The 27,674-nt window shown below is 37.5% G+C and overlaps 1 protein-coding gene across 5 annotated transcripts; it reads right to left on the bottom strand.

Annotated features, from left to right (window-relative positions):
- Positions 1-907: 907 nt before the first annotated feature.
- On the bottom strand, positions 908-26,262 carry ppfibp1b (PPFIA binding protein 1b). 5 transcript variants are annotated; one of them, XM_057347380.1, is made up of 29 exons: positions 26,138-26,262; positions 20,096-20,184; positions 19,294-19,499; positions 17,135-17,221; positions 16,761-16,874; positions 16,500-16,631; positions 14,812-14,904; positions 14,564-14,656; positions 11,794-11,878; positions 10,898-10,942; positions 10,189-10,250; positions 10,006-10,090; positions 9,529-9,668; positions 8,385-8,476; positions 7,767-7,826; positions 7,075-7,135; positions 6,510-6,542; positions 6,225-6,396; positions 4,460-4,601; positions 4,130-4,261; positions 3,736-3,886; positions 3,456-3,567; positions 3,200-3,288; positions 2,293-2,415; positions 2,072-2,197; positions 1,534-1,722; positions 1,277-1,444; positions 1,118-1,183; positions 908-1,022 (listed from the first exon to the last, which is right to left on the bottom strand). In XM_057347380.1, the coding sequence occupies exons 2-29, from the start codon at positions 20,157-20,159 to the stop codon at positions 936-938; spliced, it is 3,009 nt and encodes a 1,002-aa protein (XP_057203363.1). In that variant the 5' UTR covers positions 20,160-20,184; positions 26,138-26,262; the 3' UTR covers positions 908-935. The 5 variants fall into 5 exon arrangements, with proteins under 5 accessions (XP_057203363.1, XP_057203365.1, XP_057203364.1 ...); XM_057347382.1 differs by lacking the exon at positions 7,767-7,826; XM_057347381.1 differs by lacking the exon at positions 10,898-10,942.
- Between the last annotated feature and the right edge of the window lie 1,412 nt (positions 26,263-27,674).

The following is a 27,674-nucleotide window of genomic DNA, read 5'->3' as shown; positions in this document are numbered from 1 at the left end:
CTGACACTTAAGCATATCAACACAAAGACAGCCTGTTTGTTTTCAGTATTTTATTCTCTTAAAAATAAGTAAAAGTCAATTAAGTAGAAACATGTAACTCTGAAATGGTTATGAGTGGCACTTTTAAAAATGTTTTTCTCGATGCTTACCAATTTTGTGCACATAATATTGCATAAAGATCCATGCTACATAATAGCATTTCAATAAAGAATATTACTATTGCCATTTTTTAAGTAATGTCACAATGAACTTTTATTAAAATAATGCACCATATGTTGCTAATATTTTTTTCTATTTGATATAAATAACATGCAAATGCAAACCTTTACAAATTGGATTTAAAATACTTTGTACAGAGTTTTGCATGCAAATGCATGAAGCATATGCATTATCAAGGAGGGTACTGGCTTGATCAACCAAACCAAACGCTGCCATTATACATTTGGGACTGCACATAGAACATTACATTTTACGCTTTAAAATATTTTACCACTAGCTTCATTATTCAATAAAATATATTTGATTTTGACAGAAAGTGTCATTGTGCTGTTGCTATTAAAAATACTGGGACAAACAAACTTTATATTTAGGCTTGCTGATGATAAAGAATGCACATCTCCAATGACCGGCAAACTACAGTAGGACCGCTATTCATTTTCATTAGTTATCATATCACATGTCTTCAAAACAACTACATCCAATAATATGAAAAACTGGGGCACATATATTCATACGCATCAATTATAAATGTTCATATTCAGTATTGTTTCAAATTTTCAGAAATGCACTGCAAGGGCAATCAAATATAACATGTAAGTGGTTCTGATTGATGTATTTGGCATTCTCAGAGAGAGGTGTGGCGATGGGGAAGTCACTTCCGATAAAGCAGCAGCACTGGTGGTGAGGAGGGGGTTCAGGTTACCCCCGCTGTGTCCTCACACATTGGAGTCATCGTCCCTCAAGCTGGCATTGGGAAAAGACGTGGATATCTCCTTAAAGAACTCATCCTCCTTCAGCATGCTCTGAGCACAAGACACAAGACGCATATTTAAATATCAAGAAATCTATACTGTACATACAACAACCAAATCAGATGAGTCATTCATCTGCGCATTACCGTTAAATTATTGATGCCCTCAGAGAAAGCGCCGATCTGCCTCACTGTTCCTTCTGAGTCCTCCATCTGGCCAAAGCAAACCAAAAAAGAAACATTACCTAAATGTATATAGCATCCTGGCAACTTCATGACATGCATCAGAAATCTTCAAAGCTCCACCTGGTCAAGTCGATCCAGATCATCGTCGTAAATCTGGAGCTCCATGCTTCTGTAGCCCTTCTGAAAGCTGCGTCCTTTGGGCATCTCCACATCCATGGGACAGACGTACTCTTCATTGTCCTCTTGCTTCTTCTTTCTCCCAAATCCCCCAAATACAAGCTTATGTGGCTAAAAAAAAAAAAATCAAATTAAGCAATATAATAATACATCTCAATCTACACTAGATGTTTTAAGATCGGAGATGTTTTGTATGATACCTTCACTTTAGCGGTGGCAGTAAGTAAGGTGTAGTCTGGGTTCTCTAGACACTCTTGTTTGAGATGCTGGGCCTCTGAACCCACAAGCAGGTTAAAGTGAGTGCCCAGATGTCTCCGCAACAGAGTTTTATTGGGGGGAATATTAAGCAGCAGAGCCATCGTCTCCACGTTGAAACGAGGTTCCAGCACCTGAATCGAAGAACAAAACATTCTCCACTTGAGATTTTTTTTGTACTCAAACAGAGAACCTTCCAATAAAGTACAACTTGGGTTTTAAAACAACAACCTTTAGGCCCACATCAAACCTTATGTAAATGAACCACGGTTTTATTATAGTAAAAGTGGTAGTAGCCATGTTTTTTGGCAGATTAATTGCCATTTGTAATACCATAGATTTACTACAATGATGTAGTGACACCATGATGGTTGTAGTAAGATTAAACTAAATTTATTGTTACTGTAGTTTATCCATGGATATTTTCATGTAACTATTAAGCTACATCACCAACAGACCAAATCAATACAAATCTGTTCTTACCATCAGACCGCCGTGAACTCCACTTCCCCTCAGGTTGGGTGCATACTCGGCCAGATCTACAGAGCGCAGCCACTCCATCACACGGTGGTTGGTCCATTGAGAGATCTCAGCGGGACTGATGTTGTTCTGAAACCACAGCGAGCGTAAGGATTAGAGCCGTATATATCAATTAAACAGTTCAACAGCACAGATTACAGGTTTATTTTCCTGTACCCTCTTACCTCATCCGAAGGTCGTCGGCGCAGACAGTTGGGGTCGTAGTTATTAAGACGTAGCACCTGGATGGCTCGCTTAATACTGAGATGATGCAAAACACTGCCAACTTTCAGAGATAACAGGTCATCCTATTTAGAGTGGGCAACAGAAAGAAAATATGATTAAAATATGAACCGCAAACAAGCATGGTGAAAACAACAACATAGAATTAGGCATAGAAATAGTCTAGGCAGAATTCTGCTAGACTAACTTTTATTTCAGTGATTAATAGAATTTTATGGATTTATAACTCAAAAAAATGAAACAATACTGTTATGCATTGCAATGGTAATTTGTTGTCCAATTGCCCATTAGACTTCCTTTGTTAAAAGATTTCTGTACACACATTTGATCTTTGTTTTTACAAAAAGAGATTATTTTCTGTAGTAATTTGTGTTTTATTGACAATGTTAAGATTCAACCGTTCCAAAATGTCATTCAATCAGAATTTCTAGATGTATTGAGGCCATTCCAGTCCAGTGCCTGTTGAATTTCAACAAAATCAAACCTCAGGAGAGACAAAGTCATCCAACAGCAATGTGAAAGACTGACAGCATCACAAGACACATGAAAACTGTCATAAAAATCAAGATTATCACATAGGTTTTTTTTTTATGACTGTTTTATTGCTTAAAAGTGAACATGAACTTGTTTTCTTTGCAGTATTTGAGATCTAGCATCTTTTCTGTTATTTTGACCTGTTTCTCCAGTTTTCATCTTCTGCAAATAAATGCAAACAGAAACAATATTTTTATATGAAATTTTACCTAAACACATACCTATAAATAGTACATTCTGAAAAACTGAAAATCAGTTTGAAATGGTCTCATTCTTTTTTCTACAGCCATATATGCAACGACAGAAATAACTCACCACTGTCATATAATGAAGCATTCGTCCATCCACACGGCCCTCATCGAACTGAGTCTTGTACTGCGGAAGGCCGATATCATCAAGCCACCCTAGAACACAGAAAAAAGGTAATGACCTGGTCAGTCACCAAGTACAGATCAATCCTTATGAAATGATTCAATCTGATGTGTTTGGCCTGGACACGATTAAACCACGATCAACGGCAAGTCTAATACTCCGTCATGACACTGCAAGCAAATAAACACCCATTGCTCACTTGTCACCCAGTGGTAGTCGAGTTTGCCTTTGTTGTCATCCTCCTCTGAGCCCAGAGCCTGTAATGCCAGCTGGAGTTTCTTCCTGTGAAGAGGGTGTTTGATCCCCAGCTCCTGCAAATCGAAGGCAGATCACAGTCTTTAATAGCATGTACAGCTACTAACACAGCACTATAAAAGGATTCAGCATCTTAATCCCCATCGAGGATAAGAGCTAATATAGTAAGCCAAGTGTGTGCACTGGTTCTCATCATGGGATGATTCCACCTACAAAGAACTCACTTTTTCCAGATCCTGTTGGGAGGCCTGTAGGAGCGTCTGGCCGGAGGAGATCCAATGCCTGGCCAAACCTACGTACAACCCCAAGCCCTGTTCTTGCATCCAATCACACACCTGCTCTCGAGACCAGCGTGCAAACGGAGCATCCAGCTCGCTGGAAAACATGAACCCATCTCTAGAATCATTCCTTTTTTGAAATTTAAAGTAGCCAGTTCTTAGAAGTCTTTATTACACAGCATTTTGGTTAATGGACTTGATTTTTAATCACGAAACTGATGGAGCTATTCACCATTTGTTATGTAGATTGTATTATGCAGCAATTTGGGCACATGTGGGCCTGTTACCATCAAGAAGAGCCTCTGGCAGGAGTACATCTTGTGTCTCTGTGAATACTGACCTGTTGGTGTTCTGCAGGTCACGTGACCAGCCGAGCCTGGGCCCAGCTGTGGCTCTGACTCCTCCCCTTTTAAACTCGCTCTCTGATAGGTTATCATCCAGGTTAAATGTGGTTGATTGACTTCTTTTGAGCCTATAAAAGGAAAATAATCAAACCGAAACTTAACTGCATTTTGTTTCAAACAAAGTTATGGATTCCAACTTTAATAAAAACATTTTTTTTACCAAATACATTTAGGTGTTCAGTTTCCATCGGTAGCATATGAAACATGCAAGAACCAAAACATGTTATAAAATGCATAACAGCGCAGCTTTGTCCCTTCATACTCACTTTCCAAAGAGCGCTTTGATTCCTTTCGACTTTTTCTTTCCCTCAGGGGAAATGGGCAGTGTGTGCGTGCTGTCGCTGTCAGCTGACCTCTGCGGCATCCCTGCCAAATCCAGATGTTCTGTGCCGTCCCGCTCCGTCTCAGCTGCGCAACCAAACACATGAAACACAAGAAAAGAAAGTCACCTCAGCAAACTACATTACCCACAATACCATGCAGTCCCAGGGCAGCCCGCAGGGTTAACCGAGCATTAAATAAACTGAGGATTATGGGAAAGAAGAAAAACATGGCAGGGATTCAGCTGGAGAGCAGAACGGTAAAACAACAAGAACAAAGTTCATAACAAATACAAGCCTAAAAATGACAGTGTCTTCCTAGAGCTACCGGAATTTGCATCACGGATCAAAATTGCAGATGACTTCTCATCTGGACTAAAGAACAACTGGAGTTTATTTTCAGGGTGGAATTGTGGGAGATGAAACGCAGACATGCAAGTTAACAAGACAGAACTTCAGGAATAGTTCACCTTCTGTTATCATTTACTCACCCTGTGGTCATTTTAAACCTGTGTGATTTTCTTTCTTCTGCAAAACTCAAAAGAAGATATTTAGAAAAATGTTGGTAATCAGAAACCGTTGAGTCCCCATTGATTTCTATTGTATGGACACAAAACTAATGGAAGTCAACCAACATTTGTTGTTTGAAACAGCTTTGAAATGGGGAGTGTAAATAACGACAGAATTTTGACTATTCCTTTATAACATCTCAGTGTTTGAACAGCACAATGTGGGGCATAAAGACGAATATGGGCAGAACATTTAAGTACTGGGAGAATATGGTCACCACATGCGATAAAGGTCTTCTCAATAGTAGAATGTAGTTTAAACATCATTATTTGTAGAAAAGGAATCCGAACAACAACAGCCATTACTGCACTTTTTATTGCGTTTGATTGCCAATTATTGTTTCCAGCTCACTGACAAAATGTTGCTTTGGATAAAAGCGCCTGCTAAATGAATAAATGTAATGTGCCGTAGAGAAATGACAACAAACCCAACTATGATTTATTTCCTTCATGCTGGGACCAAGATGCTTGCTTTCAGGCAAAACGAGACTAAATCAAAAAGGATAAAAGGTTTTATATCAAGGTTTGAAGCAAAAATAAACACAGTGAGGAGTCCTTTCATCTTTAACAGAGAAAGAGAGAGAAACACACACACAAAGAGAGGCTCAGAGAGGTTTAAGGACACATCCAGTTGTTCCTTTATCTTTCTTGCAGAGAGGCCATACGCAGGTCTAGCCTGTAAACGGATGTCTGTACTGTACCTAGCATTGGAGCGCTTGCACTCCGGCCTCGATCTTCACACAAAACAATGCACATGTGCCATCACCAGAGTACGGAAAGGAAACAAAGTGCAAAGGTTAACATCACAAACATACAGTAAAGAAACCAGTCAAAAGTTAGACAAACCTGACTTCAGTGGCTACAAGCTGTTTTTATTTGTTTGTTATCTTTTGGTCACTGAATACTTTCCACCCATTTGTTACTTCATAGTTTTAACGTCAAATTGTAATTTACTTTTCTTATTATGCTGTTGTAAAAGAGCACCAACAAATGATCAAGAATGAGTCTGTGTCCTAACTTTTGTCTGGTACTGGACACACAAACATGGCAGACAGTTCCTTTAGGAAATAGGAGCTTTTTTTGGTAACAGTCAGACTTCAACCGCTGAGCAAGAGCTTAAAGATCCAAATAAGAAGTCTCACCCAAATTAGGGGCACTCGCTGTCCTCTTTCCTCCTTTTATCTTGAAGAAGCCCCGTCCGAAGGACGATCTGGCCTTCCTGGTGCCAAAGCTGTCATCCTCGGCAGTGCGAGTGGTAGTTGGGGATTTGGGTGGTAGAGTTGTGATCTCGTTGAACTCATCTAATGCTTTGCTCTGAAACAGAAAACATTACATAATCTGAGTTTCACCTTCAATAATTTCAGGCATGTGTAATAAAGTAGTATTCTGTTAATCGGTTTTATGAGAAATAAAAGGATGGAAATTACATCTGTTGGTCTCTGATCCACTGCCAATGGTCTCTACAATAAAGTATAAAACAAAAATGATGTTGCATTCTCACTTTACATTACTCAACATTACCAAAGTTTCATATAATATAAAATTATCCAATATATATAAAAGAAATACTTTAGTAACTGTTACATTTCTTTCATTTTTAATATACTTTTAACTGTCTTGGAAATCACAACTCTCATGATATCAATCATTGAATCAAGAAAATGATAAAAATCTGTGAAAAATCTGTCGTCATTTCCTCACCCCCTCATCATTTCAAACACATATGACTTTCTTTCTGCCGCAGAACACAAAAGAAGATTTTTTGAAGAATGTTGTTAATCGGCACCAATTCACCTGCATTGGTTTTGTGTCCATAGAAGTGAATGGGTGCCAGTGCTGTTCGGTTACCAACTTTGTTAAAAATATTTTCTTTTGTGTTCTGCATAAGAAAGAAAGTCGTACAGGTTTGAAATGACAAGAGGGTGTGTAAATGATGACAGAATTTTCATTTTTGGGCGAACTATCACTTTAACATGACAACAAAAAATTCACCTTTTCACTGGCTCTTCCATCCAGATTGTTCAGACTCCCAGACTTTGTGACCTCTGAAGTTCTAAAACATAAGAAGACAAGTTACAATAACAGCATCTCAACATCCATATACAGTATACGACTTCTAGATATCACAGCACTATGTTAACACTGTCTGACACACACTATGACCTATGACAGAGGCATTTCTGCTAACCCCAAAAATGGTGTTTTAAAGTGATACTTCACCCAAAAATGAAAATTCTGTCATCATTTACTCACCTTCGAGTTGTTCCAAATCTGTATAAATTTCTTTCTTCTGATGAATACAGAGAAAGATATTTGGAAGAATGCTTGAAGCAAACAGTTCTCGGCCACCATTGACTACCATAGTAGGAAAAAATACAATGGTAGACAAAAGTGCCCCGGAACTGTTTGCTGTCCTACATTCTTCAAAATGTCTACATCATTAGCATTCTTCAAAAAAAATGATAAAGTAATTTTTCCTTCTATGGGAGTCAATGGGGGGCAAGATCTGTCTGGTTATAAGCATTCTTCCAAATATCTTTCTCTGTGTTCATCAGAACAAAGAAATGTATACAGATTTGGAACAACTCGAAGGTGAGAATTTTCAGAATTTTCATTTTTGGTTGAAGTATCCCTTTAAAACGTGCCATTTTTTTAACCGTGTGCCATCAGAGACACATACTCACTCTGGACTCTCATGTAACAGGGTCTCCTGTGATTGATTTGGCTCCTCACACCCCTTATCACTACAAAGGACAAACACACAATTGGGATGCAGAGGTGGTGGCAAAGCATGATGGGTAGGCAGTGGGTTACACACATGGCTAAGGCAGACTGACATGCAGTTTCAAACATTATACACAGTAGAATAAGAAAGGAAACAGATGCATAAATTAAGGAAAAGAAATAGATGCATTACTGATACTAGATCACATAAAAGTTAAGGCAGAAACATATTGTAAAATTGTGATGTCACTGGGAAACACACACATCAGGCGTTTGAAAAACTACGAGGATGGAAGGACTTAGGATGCTAACATAAAACAAGAAAGGAGGAGGTGGCTTTGGAGATGCTAGAAAGCTCTAAATATCTCTGCGTGTCAGGTTTTGGTGGATCAGTGTGTGAACCATGTTACCGGTTCATGACAATAGCAAAATCACATCCTAACCATTTAAATTCTAAGAATCATTTATGGAATGTGTGAAATATTGGCATTTATTGAATGTCGGACTGTCCCAAGTTTCACAACAACAATAAAAAACTCAACTTCTGCACACCCCCTTTGAGTCTCGCATTACTGTACCTTGATGACTGTATTTGTTCCAGGACTGGACCGCTGTCTGAGGATGATACACTGAGGGATGGCACTTGAAGTGTACTGATAAATATAGATATCTATGGAGAAAAAATAAGGCAGAAAATCCACAGCAGTGTTAAAATGTGAAGGTTTTCTTAATTTCTGTAAACCAGCGTTTTTTAGCAACCCTGGACCACAAAACCAGTCACAAGGGTCACACTTTCCATTGATGTATGGTCTGTTAGGATATAATACAATATTTGGCTGAGATGCAACTAAATCTTAATTGAGGGTGCAAAAAAATCTAAATATTGAGAAAATCGCCTTTGAAGTTGTCCATCATGGGCGCTGAAGCAGGCCGTTGCTAAGAAGAAACAGGTTTGTTTTAACGCTCTCTTTTGGCTTACCGCTGTAATGACGTCGTGGAGAGAAAATGAACCTGAAAGTGGAAAGTCTAAGCTTCACAGATACCAAACTTGAGTGGGTAATTCCCAAAGAGCAGCCAGCAGCGAGCGATGTTTGCAAGCGTGTTTCTGGCCATTTTTAATAATAATTTACAGTAGGAAATGTACAAAATATCTTCACGGAACACGATCTTTTAATATCCTAATGATTTGGCATTAAATAAAAATCGATAATTTTGACCCTTACAATGTATTGTTGGCTATTGCCACAAATATACCCTTGATATTTATGACTGGTTTTGTGGTCCAAGGACACATATGAAACTATGCCTATTTAAATCTGTTTATATCAAAATGTTCAAATATATACACAAACTTTAGAACAGCAACGTTTATGTATTGTTTTAGGCAACCGCTATAAAAACCAGGTACAACTCTTACTGAATTTGATGATTTAATAAACATTTATTCTAACAAGTGCAGTTATTTAGAAGGGGTTGATAACAATTCGGGGAAAGAACGGTTGCTTGGTTAAACATGCTAAACTGTATATGACATATCTGGACAGTGATGCCTGAAGACATTCTGTCACTTCATTACAAGTGATTCACTAGTCTTGGAGCATCAGAGCACAAGCCGATGGTTGACATTCTATCTGTACTGCAACGGTTTCTTTTTGCTCTTCTACTGGGCTGACGCATCAAGGAAAGATTATATGAACGTTGCTGGTCTGAAAAGAGCCACACCTCGTCCCGTCCCCTCCCAATCACTTCTTCTGTGCAATCGAGCACCGACTTCTCAGTGTCCATGGAAAAAGAGAGGGCGGTGGACATGGACAGGGAGCTGTCGCTATTGCTTCCATCACTGTCTCCTTCTCTGACCTTATCTGATGAGAAAGACGGGAGATTCGATCATTAGCTCAGTCAAATGTCGCACTAACAAATACAGCCTGTCGCTTATCAACGGCACATTGTGTGATTTAACTAATTGGGTGAATCTCGCAAAAACGTGTTTAGCTCACATTTCATCCCGAATTAAATCAATTAAAACAACAAACTCAATGCGGAGTGAGGGGGTGGATGACATATTGCCATGTTCATTTTTTAAAACTGATTTAGTGAGATGGTTTTTATTTTTTATGCAACTTATATATATATATATATATATAAATACATTTATAATTTTTATTTCATAAATAAACACATAAATGCATAATACATCACCTTTTCGTCCTTGTGCACACATCACCATCTCCTGCACTTTCTTGTACCTCATAAGCGACTGTCGTAGTTCTTCAATCTTGCGATCCTAGACAAAGTACCAAAAGCCATCAAAACACGCCATGTCGGGCTCTTATACAAATGTCAAAAAAGCAACCGAAAAAGAAACTCATGACCTAAAACTACCTTCTCCTCATTTGCCGCCATCAACGACTCCATCGCTCTCTTCATCTTCTGTACCTCCATATCTGCAAGGCACAGGCTCAGTGAACTAAAGACCATTTCATAAACCCTAAAGGGCAAACTCCTGACATTTAGCATCACATAAACCGTAGATGCGGTCGAGTGAAATGTAAAAGCGACCTTCTGTGACAAACGAGAGAAATGTACACAATGGCAGCGAGGAAGAGCTTGTTGGGTTTCAAACACGAGTGTATGCAGCCACAGATAAGAGTGGACGTCCAGTCTGTGAGGGAATATGGGTAGAACAGTTATGGGGCAATGCAATGTTGCTAATAATGGAGGAAGGGAAGGAGGAGGTGAAAGAACTAGCTTTGGGGAACAGGAGGTGCTACAGTACAAGGGGACAGGCAAAGAACACACAGTCAAAAGTGTGAATGTGACATGCCAGTCGGCTACCACGATCTGACACTTATCACGGTTAACATGTACTAGCATTCAGTATGTTTTTTCTTCTTTCACTGTTCCAGACTTAATTTCTGTTTTAAATCTATTAATACTAGAAGGTATTCTGTTTTTGTGTCGTAGATAAGCAAGCTTGATGAAAAGCATGCCCAAGCATGCAGGCATAGGAAACAGGACTACGAGGACAAAAATAGTATAAAGATTAAAAAAAAGGATGTAAGGGTAGAAGGTAGACGTGAGGTCCCCTTACGTTTCTCTTTGAGCCTCTTTTTAAACGTTTCTTCAGTATGGAAAACTGTTTAAGACAGAGCAATGATATTGAACGTCTCGTGTTATTGAATGGGTTGGACCAGTAAATCAGTATACTGCAGTGTTGGGTGTAACTAGTTACTAAGTAATTAGTTACTGTAATTTAATTACTTTTCCCTTGAAAAAGTAAAGTAAGGGATTGCTCTTATTTTTTTCTGTAATTTAATTACAGTTGCTTTTGATGTAATTAAACTAAATACTTTGTGTAATATATCAGTGTGCAATAGTGGAATTGACATCAAAATTCAAAGTCTAACTTTAAAATCCTTGCTTTAATGTATAATTCTCACATTTGTAATATTTTGGTCAGTTAATACTACTACTTTATGTACTTTAATATTATTTATTTGAAATAATTAAAAGAGCTGTTTCATGCCTATCCTTGAATCACTTAACTAATCAAGGTTGATATAGGATATAGAAAGTAATTAGTAGTAAGAAACTAAATACTTTTTGGAGAGAGTAATTTGTACAGTAATCTAATTACACTATTGAATATGTAATTAGTAACTAGTAATGAATTACTTTTTAAGAGTAACTTACCCAACACTGGTATACTGTACATAAATCGTTGCATAGCAAAAGACATGCAAACAAAAACACAAAAAACATAAATAAGCGAAACTAAACAAAAACCCAAATCAAACAACCAAAACAACAACAAAAAACAAGCAGAATCCCAAAACAAAAAACTGATTAAGCTTTATATATCCCAGCTAAGTTATTACAGAATCACAAGGTCTACCACAATGACAAGACAAAACTAAATCTGTAAAGGGCATGCTGGGACAGGCAATACAGTAAATAAGTGTGAATAACAGTGACGACATATCCCACCTCTCTCTGTGCTGTCTAGGCCTGCAGGCGTTGGGGATCTGGACCCCGTCTCATCCAGCTGCCTTCTCAATGTAACCAGCTCCTCCTGAACATAAGTCAAAATCTGTTGTTAGATCTGTATTTTATGACCTCTTATAGTCCATAACCACAATGAACAGGGCAAGATCCTTACAATATCATCATGCCATGCAACCACCATCATGGCAGATGAAACATGCTAAATAAGAGACATTTTTAGACACAAATCAATGGTCACTTTCAACAAAACATCACTGAGGAGTGAGAAAGAAGTGTTTCACAAAGAAAAAGGGAAAAACGCAGTCGTGCCAACCTCAAAGTAAGTTTTTGGATGTGTGTGGTCTAACACTAAACTACAGTAGGAAGTAGCAACAGAAATAGCATCTTCTGCATTATATTGCAGTGTGAAATGTAGCCCTTTCAGCTTAAACACAAGGTACCGGCTGATACGAAAGCATAGCTGTGGTTACTTAAACATGCTGAGATCTGACACTGGTGCCACCAACTTACTGCTTACAGAGAAGATTGTGTATGTAATAAGCAGCTTTTAAATCATGATGAGAACTCTGTCTGTCCTTTAAAAGGTGAAAATGGGGCCTGTAATGTTGTGTAGAGCTCTGGGTCAAACTCAAGCAACCAGTGACAAACAGAGAAATTACTCTTACTTAATGGAGAATTGTGTGCAAAACTAAAACCATGGTAAAAATTGCATAGTTCACGATATATTTTTATTTTTGTCGTAACATCACATGATTTTTTTGTCAGACAAGATTTTTTGTCATTCTGCTTTTACCCAATTTTATAGACGGTTTCAAGACAACAACATAAACGAACATTACTGCGCATGCTTGCTTTTGTGGCCCAAAATTAACTTCCAGTAGCTTACACGTCCCTATAGATTATTTCTGATAACAATCAAAAGAAATAACAATTCAATTACATTAGCTAGCAAGTTAAAAGTATGTCTTGCCAGTATTATTTTCGGCTACTAGTAGAAGAACCGTTGCTTGGCTAAACTTAAAGATGCAGTTTTTGATTTACAGCGGCTACTAGCGTTGTATTATAGATTTGCAACGAATTGCTCAGTCCAAACACGACGGTGGTCACCACAGTACAAAAAGATGTCGTTCTCATGTTGACGCAGGGAAGAGATCATGCGGGCATTAGAAAGACTGTAGAAAGCAAGAAAAGCAATGTCTTATTTATTACATAAAATAAAAGGTCTGTGGATTTTACATTTAAAAAGAAGGATAAAAGTCAGGCAGGAGTTAGGACCTGCGTTAATATTATAAAGACTTTCCAGCAGAGACACGTTAAGACCCGCGGTACTAAGCAGAGATACTCACAGATATCTATGGAGATACTGTCCAGCAGAGAGACGTTGGAGAGAAAGATCGTCTCAAAATCACCCCAGAGGAGGATGCTTTGATTCGGATCAGTATGTGAGTAACATTGGTTTTTCTGTTTGTTAGAACCAAGATATGTTGTTGTTTTTGTTCTAATATTAGCTTTGTGACGGAGCGGTTTATAGAAAATATAGAAAAAAGTAGAAATAATTTTGTATATTATATTGCATTTCTGTCAATAGATCCACCTAAAAACCCTGTATTGTTCCTTTAAATGCAACAAATCTACACAACCCATTCCACAAATTGTTTATTTAATAACAATTTCATACAATAAAATACTACAAATTGTTTATTTAATAAAATAATAATATAAATTAATTAAAACATAAATAGTTAAATTATTAGGGACTAGCCATACCGATAACCAAACACAGACCGAACTTCGGGCCAGACGCATGTGTCCAATGAAACTTGAAAGTCTATATAAACTTTTTTTCCAATCATAGAATTAGTAAAAAAAAGGATTTGCAGCAACTCGATTTTTATGTCCACTACAATGAACACAACTGAAGCAAAACAATTTTTTTATTGTAGGCCTATTTATTAACCATAAAATATGAGAAGTAATTAAAAAGAATGTACATACTGTAGGGATTAATAATACAAAACAAATGTAGAAAAATGCTCAAAAAACTAAAAAAGTAGTATCTGACCCCAAGTACTGTATGTGTGTATACATCTGTCTGTGTCTGCTGGTGTGTTTTGATCAGTCAAATCGTTTCATACATTTTATTCAAATTCTTTTTAAGGCTGCTGTATTTTTTTTACTAATTCTATCATTTTTTTTAACTCAATGGTGTGATGCCTCATTTTTAAGTATTAATGTAATTAATGAGATTATTATTGATTTTCGTAAATAGTACTCTGGACCTGCTTTGCCAATTTGTCATAACAGGGCAGCACATAGAAGTTGTTAACCATAAATATTACTTTACGAGATAGAATGATCAAAAAGGATCAGTCAGTCCTTTCAGACGTTACGCATACACTATTCAACGAACAACAATTGTTGCATTCGGGTCGCAGATTCAAAATGCCTGTATATAAATCAAACAGATTCCATTTATTCCATCCGTAATCAGGTTTTTAAATTCTTTGTCATAAATTATGTAATGTTGTTGTGATGTAATTTATATGAACTGTTGTCTTGATGTGTACTAATATCTACAAACCAAATTGCCTTTCGAGGACAAATAAAGTAAGGTAAAGGAAAGTATATACGTGATCTTCAACCAACTTAACTTTAAGATGTGCTAAAAATCAAAACGAAAATGCAAAAAGAAATAATCAAATAAAAGGGTTTAGGATCACAGCCGTAAGCAGGTACCCTGCAGTATGCCGACCTTGAGTGCCTGGATTTTTTGTTCCTTCCTCTGTTTTTCATACTGCATCTGGCCCATTTTGAGTTTCAGGCTGGAGAGTTTAGCCATTAGCGACTAGCGGAAGAGAGGTTAGCCAAGGAGGAAATGAAAAAGACACTTAAAGATAATAAGGTGACAGAGATATGCAAGAGTTTAGCAATGGTAAAGAGAAACAAGAACAGAGGAGAAAACTAATTATTGATGTCGCGCTATCACAACTAGTTACTTACCTTAGTGGATTTCAATTTCTTTTCATACTGTAACCGTTCGTTCTCCATCTCAGACAGGCGGTATCTCAGGTCATTGATCTCTAAAATTAAACCCTAAACAAAACAAGTAAAAGACTCGAATTGCCAACATTCTCCGAAGTGCGTCAACAATTTAGCAACAATGACTTGTTAATGATTTATTATTAACCACATTCATGTATTATTGTCAAACTAAACTGTAATCTTGTTTTTACGGAATGTAACATTTAAGGTCAGTTGATATACTTTTCAAAATATGTGTTTAATTATATATTTATTTATTTCAACTGAATTGCTTGTCGCAATTGATTTTCATTTTAAACAAATCACTTTGAACTTTGAAGATCCATCTCAACCTCCAATGAACCAAGAAAATAGATTTTCAGTGACTTATAAATTCCTACAATTTATATTTATATCATAAAACTACTAAGAAAATCTTTTCCCATGCGTTACATGCCTGAATTACCAAACAGGTGAAGCGAGTAATCCTTGAAAATATTTTAAGGAACAAAAAGCATCTATTCTAGTGAATGCAGTTTCATTCAGCAGGCCAAACTCTCAGAGCTGTGCTCTTTCAGGATGTCAAGCATTCAGACATAGATTTATGATTCAATAAACAGCAGAACAGCCTCCAGTTGTAAACACTCGGTGAATGCTTAAAAAAGGCAGTGGGAAAGTTTAGAACAACCTGCCATTTACATCCAGTATTTACATTCAGAATACAGCAGTACCGATAACTGTACAATTACATATCACAATCCCAGTCTTAACAGGGTTAAAACGGGACATTGTGGGAAGTCTTGCTGACCCAGTAAATTATGTGCCAGCAAAATAACACAGGAAACAGCCCAAACCATTTTTATCTTGGAAATGTGTGTTGGCCATTCTAGACCAAACATACCTTCAAACAATAAACAAATGTTATCTTTACTCAGAAAAGATTCTTAGAAAGAATGGGAAATATAATTCCAAGGGCATGTGAGAGAAACATACACTGGCGTGAGAGGAATAAAATAAAAATCCTTCTTTCTTACGGTGACATGCACACAGGTCTGCACCTGAAAAGAGAAAGACCACACCAGGTTTTCATACTATGCACTTCTCTCCATAGTTGCCAGATGTGTATTTCACATGAACACAAAACCTCTGGAATCCCAACACCATCCCACTAAGACAATTTAAGGTTTGCTTCTTCCCTACGCCTGCATATCCATCGTGGGATCCAGTACTCAGTGGTAATGACCACCCTCAAAGAGAAGAGAGGCCACTCAACAATTTTAGGAGAGGAAACCCGCAGGTATCTGGAAAAGGCTGGTTTTCTGTTTGCATTCTGCCCAAACAGCAGAGAACAGAAGCCCAACATTCCAACGCACTATAATGGACATCTGTACCACAACATGACGTATTTGGTGGATAAGCAAGAGCACATTGTTCAACACAAATCTTTAGGCTTTCACTGAAACAAAAGGTTGACTATGTTGCCAAATCACTATTCAAAACATTCATCATTCCATCAAACTGCAGTATGTCAAACCAGGGACAACAAAAGCGCTCTGTGCACCAATGGTGGAATCACAAATCAACCAATGACTGCTCATACAATACAAGGGGAATCACAAGTAATCTCTCTCTCTTGACTCAGAATGTACGATTGGCGTGTTCCTTACCTCACTATCCCCGAACCTTTCGTCAAACTCAAGTCTCTCCTTCTCCATAGCAGTAAGCTTGAGTTTCAGGCTGGAAACCTCTGCCATCAGCTCCAGCTTTTGAGTCTCCAAAGATGATCTGCACAAGAGCTCCTGAGGAACAAGAATTATCATGCGTGTCAAGTTTGCACATATGGTTAAAGGGTAGCATTTTATTGGACAATAGAGTGAAGGCACGACAGAAAAAAATGACTACTGTGACCGAGGTCATTTAAAACCCACCTGTTGTAACATTTCTTCGGTGCCGTTTAGTTTTTCTCTGTGTTCTTCAAGGCACACGTCTAGATCTCTTATCTTTTCCCCCTGTGCATCCACTTGATCTGTCAAAACACTCACCTGCAAACAAATATTACATTAAAGCATTTGGCAGAAAATGTTATCTTGTGCAAATTAGAATTCATTAAAACTAGACATTTTATTCTTTGAGTACGTGCATTTCCTAGAAATCAAATCCGTGAGCGTTGTATTTATAGTACCATGCTTTGCCATCGGCGCTACAGGAAAGCTTTCTAAAATGTGAATTAATATTATATAACATTACCATGTTTACTGTCTAATCTGTCTATCATATGCATGTATGTATTTAGAAAAGTTACCTGAAGCACAAGGGATTCTTTGTCACTTTCAAGACGATTAAGTCTGTCCTGGTAAACATCTCCGGTAATTGAAATGTGTCCATTTGACTGCCGGAAAAAAACATGAATAATTAAGTAATTTATCATTAAATTCATCATCAATGTCCATTTTAAAGGGTCAGCGACATAAAGTTTACAGCTCGTGGGTTTCTTACAACTGGGTTCCTTGAGATTCAAGCTATTGTAATCCAACTAACATAATACTTTGCGTAAACAGACTAAATATGGCATTATGTGTCAGAACCCTGCACGGGCCTTAAATCCAGGCCCTAGCCCGGCCCTGGCCCGAGACGCTCAGGCCCGAGCCCCGCCATGCCCGACAAGCTTATCAGAATTCTCGGACCGAGCCCGCCTAGAGCTAGATTATTACTTTTTTGTATCCTATTACACAGCCAATACTACTGTTGCAGCCATTAAAATAGTTTTGTTTTTTAATGGCAAAGCTTTATTAAGTTAATTTAGAAAAATTTTGGAGTATTTTTTTGTTTGGTAAATTGAACTTTTTGTTTTATTAAAGAGACGACCAAGTGGCTAGCGCGCGATGGTGAGTTGACTACATTTGATCAATTTAGCCTATCAAATCAACACTTGGCTTGCCTGCAATAAAATCCAAAGATTTAAAGAATAAAGAAAAAAAACTCAACAATGTAAGCATATCACAATGTTAGTTTAAACGTTTATTATCACCACAACAGTAAAAGGGCACTTTGTTTTATAAACTGAGGTGCTCTGCTGCTTTCAACGGCGAAAAACGTGCTGAAAACAAACGAAAACGTGTAAAATCTAAACAATTTAAAATAATAATAATAATAATAGTAATAACAACATGCAGATTGTCTTTGTAAATGAGATGATCCGGTCTTCTTACTATCATAACTTAGCACAGCTTTGCAAGTTGTGCATTGTGCATAACAAGTTGGCTCTTCATTTAAGGTTGTCACTACTTGGAAAAACAGCCCAGAAGTTTGCCTTTCCTCTTGTGTTTTTCTGTGTTTTAAGTTTGCCATTTGCGATTTTTCTCTTTATGTTCTCCATTGCATGTGAGGTGAATAGTGGACGAGGGAAACCTGTGCGAACGCGCGGGCTCAACTGCGCGCAAGCAGAATGTGTAATGTGCGTCAGCGTGATATGTAAACTTGTTCGATGTTTTAAATTTACCATCATCAACTTCTTATCGCTTCTTTATTTAATGAATTTCTAATATATATTAGAAATATTAATGAATGTCTAATATATAAAAAGGAGGACATGCCTAAAACAAGCCCGAAGCCCGGCCCGCTTGTGAGCTATGACGTAAAAATTGGCCCGAAGCCCGGCCCGAGGGGCGTAAATAAGTCGGGGCCCTGAAATGCAGGGCTCTATTATGTGTAGACTTTACCTTGGTAGCCATCTAATGAGTCTCAAGACACACAGCAGTAACAATGTTTACTCGGATGTCAGAAAATGATATCCAAGTCTCTTCACCTTAGAGTATAACATGAATGCAAACATGAAGCAGCAATTTTAACAAAGGTTAGACAAGCCACTCTCCTTAAAGGGATAGTACACCCATAAATGAAAGTTCTGTCATCATTTATTCCCCCCTAATGTCATTTAAAACTCTATTCAGTTGAACACAAAAGAAGAAGAAATGTCTCAGTGTTTTTTTGGCCATACAATGGAAGTCAGCAGGGCAATGTTGTTTGGTTATCAACGTTCTTTAAAACATGTTCTGCAAAAGAAAGTCATACAGGTTTGGAATGACATAAGGTCCAGTAAATAAATGTATTTTCATTTTTAGGTGAACTATACCTTTAACACTTCCTTTAAAACATAATACTTGTCCTTAGCACAAACGGGAGGTTTAATACTTAGGTTTGGGTGTTTAATAACAATAATATATAAGCAATAATATTTTGCCCTTAAAGTGTCCGCAACATCAGAATTTTGACTTATTTTTAACTCATGTTGAAATACTTCTGACACAATGAGACTAGACTACGGCCAATTTTTTTCTTCCATAAATATAGGAAGTATAAATACCCACGTACCCCTGTACAACATGGCAACACGTAAAACATTAGCTCATAGGTTCATATTTGCAGATCGTAAATTCCAGAGTTAGAATATCGGGTACATACCAGGTGACCCTGCAGCCACTCCACCAGACTGTCTGCGGTAGAGTCGGGGATCTGGCAACGTAAGCTCTCTCTCTCCTCAGTGTCCATGAGCTCCAGGACGCCCCTCAGGTCCTCCAGTAAGTTCAGGGCTCGCAAGCTGCTCATGAAGGGCGATGTCGGGGACTGACAATCAAAGATGCCATTGGAGTAATCCAGAGCCTTGGAGCCTGAAGACCAAAAATAAATGTAGTATGTTGGTATAAACTAGTTGGATGATTAAATAACTGTCTGCCTTTTAACACTCAATATGCACAACTTACAACTAAAAGAACTCTATAAATCCCTGCAAGTATAAAGTATGGAAATCTGGCTTCATGGATTCTTAATGGATTTATTGTAATCTATGCATGAATCTTTTTTCTAACAAAAGACACAGTTATGAAGTACTGCAATATAGGATAGCATGACTGCTTGGGGAAGTACAATAACAACTGAGAAGTAAGTCGGAGTAAATGCTTTAATTTAGGTAACCTCAGGAAATCATGCGATCGGACAGCCGACTCCAATTTGAAAAGTCAGCCTTATATTACACCAGTGATGAAAATCATCAGTTCATGTAGAAAGCACTGTAATATCTCTCCTGTCCAATCCAAGCCTTGTAATAGGGGTTCTCTGCAGGAAACCTTATCAGCATAAAGTGAATAAAACATGTTTTGGGAGGGATGGAAAACTAACATGAACAGGACAGAACGTTGTCGCTACAAAAAAAAGCATTGCTATATAAGAGAAAATCCTGCATTAGTCATAATAAACACATTTGTACCTGCTATGATGCCGTCCATTTGCTCCAAGGCAGCTGCCAGCATGTCGCTCGCATCAGACATCATCTTGTTCTGATATGTTCTGTTAATCCTGCTAAACAAATAGACACATGAGGCAAAAGCATCAATGCACTAAATTACATGCAAAATACATACAGTAAATACAAAACCTTGTTGCGGACTTGGACACCAAATATAACAATAACCAGATGTTATTAATGCTACATATACATATGAAGAGTTTGGTCCCAAAATGAGACGACACCGTTTTTAAAAATGTTCAAAAATCACGTTTTTTTAATTGTGCATTCCAATTAATATCAATCAAACTGCAGTTGGTTTGTTTTGATTTAAGCCATAATAACTTAAAAGCTAACTAACACAATAAAAACATGATAACATATTACAAAACATGATTTTTGAAAACAATTCTCATTTGGGAACCAAACTCTTCATATTCAGTTGTAGTGCAAAGTAGTCCCGTACAAACTTCGTAGACAATGTTGTCATGCACTTCTAATGTAACGTTTCTGTCTGGAAGTCTCCAGCAAGACTAGCACGTAGTTAAACTATCGCACAGAGACACTATTGTGCAGCTTGTTTGATACACCCGTAATACACGGATACACAAACATTTTCAGGTGGAACTGGAGCTAGAAACTTCCGCCTGCTCTTCACATCTACCCACCCACAACAGGACATCCCTGCTTGCTGAATTACAGCAGTGGTTCCAGAAAACAGAGAACATCCTTTGGGTGAAAGGTTGGTCTTTTCTCGGCTGTCCGCCGTTTCCTGGGTTACGCAAGAGCCAACCCATCAGCCACTGATTTTAAAGAATAACTGAGGCATTTATTTCAATTATTGGCACGGGGTTTGCGCTGTTGGTGGGGACACTGGGCACTTTGTGTGGGGAACTAGCGGGGACACATTGTTAGACCCTTTTGGCTCCTTGCCAGAGTACACAACGGCGGCAGCATTTCTCAGTTTACTGCTCAAAAAAAAGAAGAAGGTGAAGACATACCCTGTCATGTTCTGATATAGATAATGTTCTCTGCAATGCACTAAAATAACAGGATAAAGGCTAAACACAGATCCAAAAAGAGCGGTTAGGCTATAGTGTATAGAAATGAGTGGATAGTATAGTTGGGAACAAATATCTATTCTGCATATTGCTCTAAATAATATTATAGCTTCAACAATAACATGCAGTGTCCAGTGAACTGGTTAGGTAATAATGTCATTGGTTTTAAAAATAGAAAAACGCTCTTTAATCTATGTAACTGTATACAAATAACCAACCAAGCCATTGAATAGACACTGTTATGTCCAGCTGTGTTTTCCAAACACAGCATGTTCACACTGCTAAACACCAACCCCCTCAGATTTGTTGCATTTTGTCCTGCAGTCATTTCTAAACAATTATTTTTATCTATAATAATAAAATGGTTTAGTGTTCACAACGACGCAACGATGCCATACCTTTGTTATGACTTAACCACACTCATTAAACTCAAGCTAAGTGCAGGTTGCTTTGCATTGCAGATTTTTGCATGGCTGGAATTTCCTCTTATGGCTCCCAGCCTGCGAGAAGCGATAACACATGCTTTGTGAACCTCATGCCTCCTCTCCGAATAATATGAAGTCAAACAGAGTAATAAATTCAGCATTTTGTATTCAGAGCTATTAACATGGGGAATATTAAGAGTGTTTATGCATGTGTGCAAACAGCATGCAGTCAACCATCAAAACGTTTGAACATAACAATAAACCACAGACAAAGGAAAGTCTTTACAGAGAAGTCTCTCCTTTTTTTTAAGAGAGAGTTTAATTTTAGTTTCAACAATACTTCCAACAAATCCTAGAAATCATGCCAACAACTGGATTAAGTGGAACAAAATCGCACATTTTCCTAAGATTGTAGGTTGTTGCTGCTGGACACACAAAACAAATGCGCAACAATCTACTCAACACAATACATTCAATGCAGAAATGAGACACTTTGTTGTCTGTTCCTTTAAATGTAAATATTAGTCTGTGTTTTTCTGGCCTTAATACTATAGCAAAACAGGCTCACAACATGAAAGCATCCCAACACAAAAACATCCTAATGGCCCTTATATCCATCAGTGCAGGCACCTGAGGGCAAAATGTGTGTGAACTTCATCCAATCCGCACAGTCTGAGCTGTATTAGCTACTGTTCTTTTCTGAAGCGCTCTGACTGACTGACAGAAAAACCTCTGCTGGCACATACTGGGGAAAAATAGCAGCCTTCGGGTCATTCATTTCAACAGAAATAAAAGCATTTACGTCAGGCAAGCCGTGAAAGCCAGCAAACTTGCCTCAAGTTAAAGCACACTATAGTTGAAGTATGTTAGAGATTTATAAGAAAACTGGGCTTGCAAAGACATTTTAAATGGATTCTTCAGCACAGGTTCATCTTATAGATAAAAACATATCATGAATATTTACAAAAACATCAGCTCTAATTATTTACCAAAACAAATCTAAATTACAAGTTTCTAGTGTTTTTAACTAATGGCTCTGGATACAAGGCCACAGAAGGGATTTACACATTAGATCCAAAACATGAAAGATAAGAGTTGTGACGGTATCGGATGGTAAGATGGTACTTAAAGATGCCCGTATTTACATACCGAGGAATTTGAGGAGTTAAAGAAAATGCAACCAATAACCATTGTACATGTCCAAACCACCAAGGTATTATTAACATCATCATACTTGATTTTTACTGTATGTGCTTTTTCCATAATAACAGATCTATTGTTTTAGTTTCTTTTTAAAGATAACACACATTGTTTTACCAATTTAATTGTGTGGGTGAGTAATTTATACAATGTGTGTAGATACTAAAAAGTGTTTTATGCTTGACTTCACGTGGAGGAAAAAATGGCTATGTTTAAGCCAAAAGGAGAGTTACAATAGATGTTTGTTTGATCCGCACAAGCACTAAAGACCACAGATGTGCACAAGCCTCAGTTCTGTCTTTGCATGTGGGAGGAGAGACAGCCGTGGTTCCAACAGCCTCCTTCTCTCAGACACATCAGAAATAGAAAACGGATGGAACGGCAAAGTAGTTTTTCTTGTTTCGTACACTGGAATAGTGTCAATAATTCCACTCACTCAGACATTTTTGTAGCTATAATAGGCATCACTAAGCAAATTTTATACTCATACATCAGCAACAACCAACAAATACTATTTTTCATATTCAAAACATTAAAACGGCCTTTCCATATGGCAGTGATCTGAAACCAGGGCTGTACGTAAACTTTTTTTGCACATAGCACCGGTGCTACAGAGGTTTAAAGTTTTGTAGCACAGGACAAATATTTGTAGCACAAGTATAAAAAGTGCTGTTCATCACATAAATAGTCAGGTAAATGACAAAGGACATTAATGCTACATACAGATGGGTAAATTAGGGTCATATAATTTTTAGTAATTCGTTTTTTCCTTTTTAATTGTTTTAATTGTAAATACATTTGTCCATAAAAAACTGTATTAATTATAATATAATTATTACACTATAGTGAAGTTCTTTGGTACTATAACATTTATTATAGTAAGATTAATAAATACTAAAGTATACTATAGTGTTTATTACAGTTTATATATTTACTACAAGTAAATTATTTTGTTCATCATCAATTATGATTTTTTTTTGCAGGTCGTTGTGTAGATGCTTCAGTGTGTGTTTCAGGCAGCTTCACTCAAACAGTTGGTGCGTTCCAAACGATATATCGCCCTCCGAAGTAGGGATGTAACGATTCACCGTGAGCCGGTTGAAAATCGGTTATAATGAGTGACGTTTCAAATCGGTTGAGGTGTGAACTGAATCGCAATATGCTACATGATAATATGATAATACATGCTGATATTTCTTAAATGCAAAAAAATCCAAGAAAAGCTCAGACAGTATTAGTTTGTTTATATTAAAGAGACTTTTTCTATTATTACTTTGTTATAAAATTGCAGTTTAGTTTTGTTATTTGAAATAAAACATTATTTTATTATACAATGAAACGTGAAGCATTTAAGAAAATAATGCAAGGGGAGTTGTTCATTTCTAATTTGTTTCAACTCATTTTGTAAAAATAAATCGTGAGTAAATCGTGAATAAATCGCATCGTGAGATCAGAATCGTGACTCGCATCGCATCGTGAGCTGAGTGAATCGTTACATCCCTACTCCGAAGGGCTCTTCGGGAAGGGGACACCACACAAAACCGCTCCAAATCCAAGTGAATTTTAAACAGAGATTCAATTGCGTTTTTCCCTCTAGACTCAAATTTACACATTAAGAGCTTTACTCTTCGAAGCCAGTTTGGCATAGGGATGATCGCTTCTGAATGGACCGCATTGAGTGAAACGTTTGTAAAATAAACTTAGAACAACTCTGTAGATGAAGTTCATGTCCTCGTACATTGAGATACAGACAAATCCACGACTGTCACGCTTGTAACATGTTAAACTGTACAACTCATTCACTCATAGACACGCAGACAAGCACAGGACATATTTAAATAGTAGAATTCCGCTTACGTGATTCCTTCCATGTTTTCCCACATCGCGCAGATCATAGGGCTCTAGATAAATGGACTTAATGCAGCCGGGAAAAACCGTTTTAATCGCAAAAACTAAATATAAAAGAAAATAAATAGTGGTGCGCCATTAGTTAACCTCACACACGAACAAGCACAACGACAAACGCACTTCACACAAACAGGCGGCTCTGTCTTATGCTCGTTCAAATCTTTATCACACGCGTTCTACACTATTAAATGTATTCTTAGCACAGACCATTTTTTTCATAGCACGTGTGATAGCACTGTACAGCCCTGTGAAACATCCCTTCACAATCCAAAGCGCTGATGAAAAATGTAATGTATCACATAACCACATGGAAGAGAGAAGGGCTGCTTGCATTAAGGGGTGTTTCATACTCTATCTATAGCTGACAGCAAAAATAAAACAATTCCACACTGCTTAGGTACAAGTACAGAAACAGCTCCACGTGCACTTTCTGCTTTTTTTAAGGATGAATCAACAATCCCTAGCAAAGTATGTTTAGGCTTTAACTGGAAGAACATTGCTATTTGCAAACTCATGGATGCGTGACTGCTTTGATCATTTGCAGCATCTGAATTCATGATAGTTACAATGACAAGCCTGCTGAAAAAACTATTGAAATTCTAATGGATTCCATTACAAATACTATTGTGAACAACCAGCTGTTTACCATTAAAACCATTACTAAATTCCCGTATGCATTGTGTTTTGGCCCATATTCCAGTAGGATTTAATAGTGTTTTTACTGTTTTATTGATTCACATTCAGCACATAACATCCCACCAATAGAACGCAGCAGAGACCAGTAGTTAAAATCAATACAATTCATTCATATAATAACAATTTAATCCATCAGAATTCCTGTAATGGTTGTGATGGTAAATAAGCGTGTACATGCATGTTATACATCTATAACATTTTGCAAATCAGAGCAAATCACAGGTAAAGCGCAAAATAAAGTCACACTCATGTAACAGAGAGCAGCTCTTGTTCATGTTCTTGCGTGGCTACGTGGAATGTGTGAATCACTACACCACAAACACAGCTGTGCTTCAACCGTCTCAAAAGCACACCTTAAAAACCTTAAATCACACCTTTTTTCTTATTTTAATTCAACTTCTAAATATTACACTGGCGATCAAGATTTGAAGGTATCACGATATATTCTTTGTGTACAAATGCTGTTGTAATATATCCCATCCCTTAGGCTACTTAAATGTGAATGGATTAGTACTTGTTAGATCACAACCTCAACAGTTCACAACTCCGCACGAAACTCACTTTTCCTACACACTTGCGACTTGCATCTTGTAACAACGTCAAAAACTACGTTGCAGAAACAAAGTAACACGCGAGTTGCTTCCCACTCAAACAAGTTTAGGAAGCCAAGTAAATCCAACTGGAAAAGTATATTAACCGACAATTCTGCCCGCGTGTCGGTTGCAATTTCTTACCAAATATGGATCGGAGTCTGAAGTTTAAAAGATAAAATACGTGGGCAGTTGTTTTCCTTGTCTTTTAATTTCCTTTACGAGGTTTGCTCTTTCCGTAGTTTCTGCTCCCACCTCGCCTGCGCCATGTCGACAATGAAAGTGGGAATGTGAGACGTCACTGGCAGGGAATATTACTATGGCTTAGGCTCGGTGATTAATATTCATGAGATAGTCCTTCGCAATTGGAAAGTTACTGGGATCCCTAATTAATATTTAAATTGCAGTCAAAGAAACGTCACTGTAAATAAATAAATATTTATACAAGGAACCTCGGCCATAGTAGGTTTTGTAAATCCTCGAATTTGTCGGGATTGTGTGTGAGCGCGAGCACATGTGTGCGTGGTGGCGCCAAATATAGAACAAAAAGTTTCTGCTCTGAGATGTTTATTGACCTGTCAACTACCTTTATCTCTTTATTCAAATCCGTTACTCCCCTATGAAAATACAATAGAAACCATTACAGAAATTCTAATGGATTTAATAGTTATAATGGGAATTTGAGAATTGTATTGGTTTTAATGGAAGGTATGCTGTGGGTTTTGTTGGTGGGATGTTCTCTGTACTAAGACTCAATAAACACTAGGAATTTTGTAATGATTTAATGGTAGACAGCTGATTGTGGCATTTGTAATGGAAACCTAAACATTTTTATATTGTTTCCAGTATGGTCTCTTTACCCACCGAAGGTATTTCTTGGTCAAAACTGTCAGTTGCATAGCTGCCACCAGCTGTAAGAAAAACGCCAAATGCAATTTGACCAAACAGAAATATTTTGGCTTTGTGTCTATTGTGAGAAAAGCAGAACACAATTGTTCATTGTACATGAAGTACAGGCCACATGGAGCCTGCTGCATGATGACTTAATACGTTTGTTTCTCTACATAATATGCAGCCTAACATAAAAGTACCCTCTTTTCTTGTTTATAACTTTTGCTTCATGCCTAAACTTGGGCAAGAACCCTATTATTTTAGTGTGTTTAGTCAACAATGATCAGATTTAGGAGAACATACATGTCCTAAAGTGGCCAGACTGAACACTATTTGGTTCCCACTTTTGTAGCTTAACTGATAAGCTTTTCAGAATCTTAGCTGTACATACAGCTTCATTTGTGCTTTATTTAAAAGAAACCACTCCAGCATCTCTCTGATCCATTCATCATTCAATGCCCCTTCAATGAATTCCTCTTGACTGTTCACGGCTATAAAAAATGAAGGATAAAGAAAAATAGGTGAGTGGTCTTTTCCTGTGTATGGTCTCTGTACCCACCAAAGGTATTTCTTGGTCAAAACTGTCAGTTGCATAGCTGTCACCAGCTGTTAGAATTTGAAAAACTGCAAATGCAATTTGCCCAAACAGAAAAATTTTGGCTTTGTGTCTATTGTGAGAAAAGCCGAACACAATTGTTCATTGTACATGAAGTACAGGCCACATGGAGCCTGTACAATCTTAGCTGTACATACAGTTTCATTTAAGCTTTATTTAAAAGAAACCTATAGC

This window comes from Triplophysa rosa, linkage group LG12, assembly GCF_024868665.1.
Source record: "Triplophysa rosa linkage group LG12, Trosa_1v2, whole genome shotgun sequence".
Classification (NCBI taxonomy): Eukaryota; Metazoa; Chordata; class Actinopteri; order Cypriniformes; family Nemacheilidae; genus Triplophysa; species Triplophysa rosa.
The sequence above is the reverse complement of the archived record's forward strand: the minus strand, read 5'-3'. Positions and strand labels throughout refer to the sequence as shown.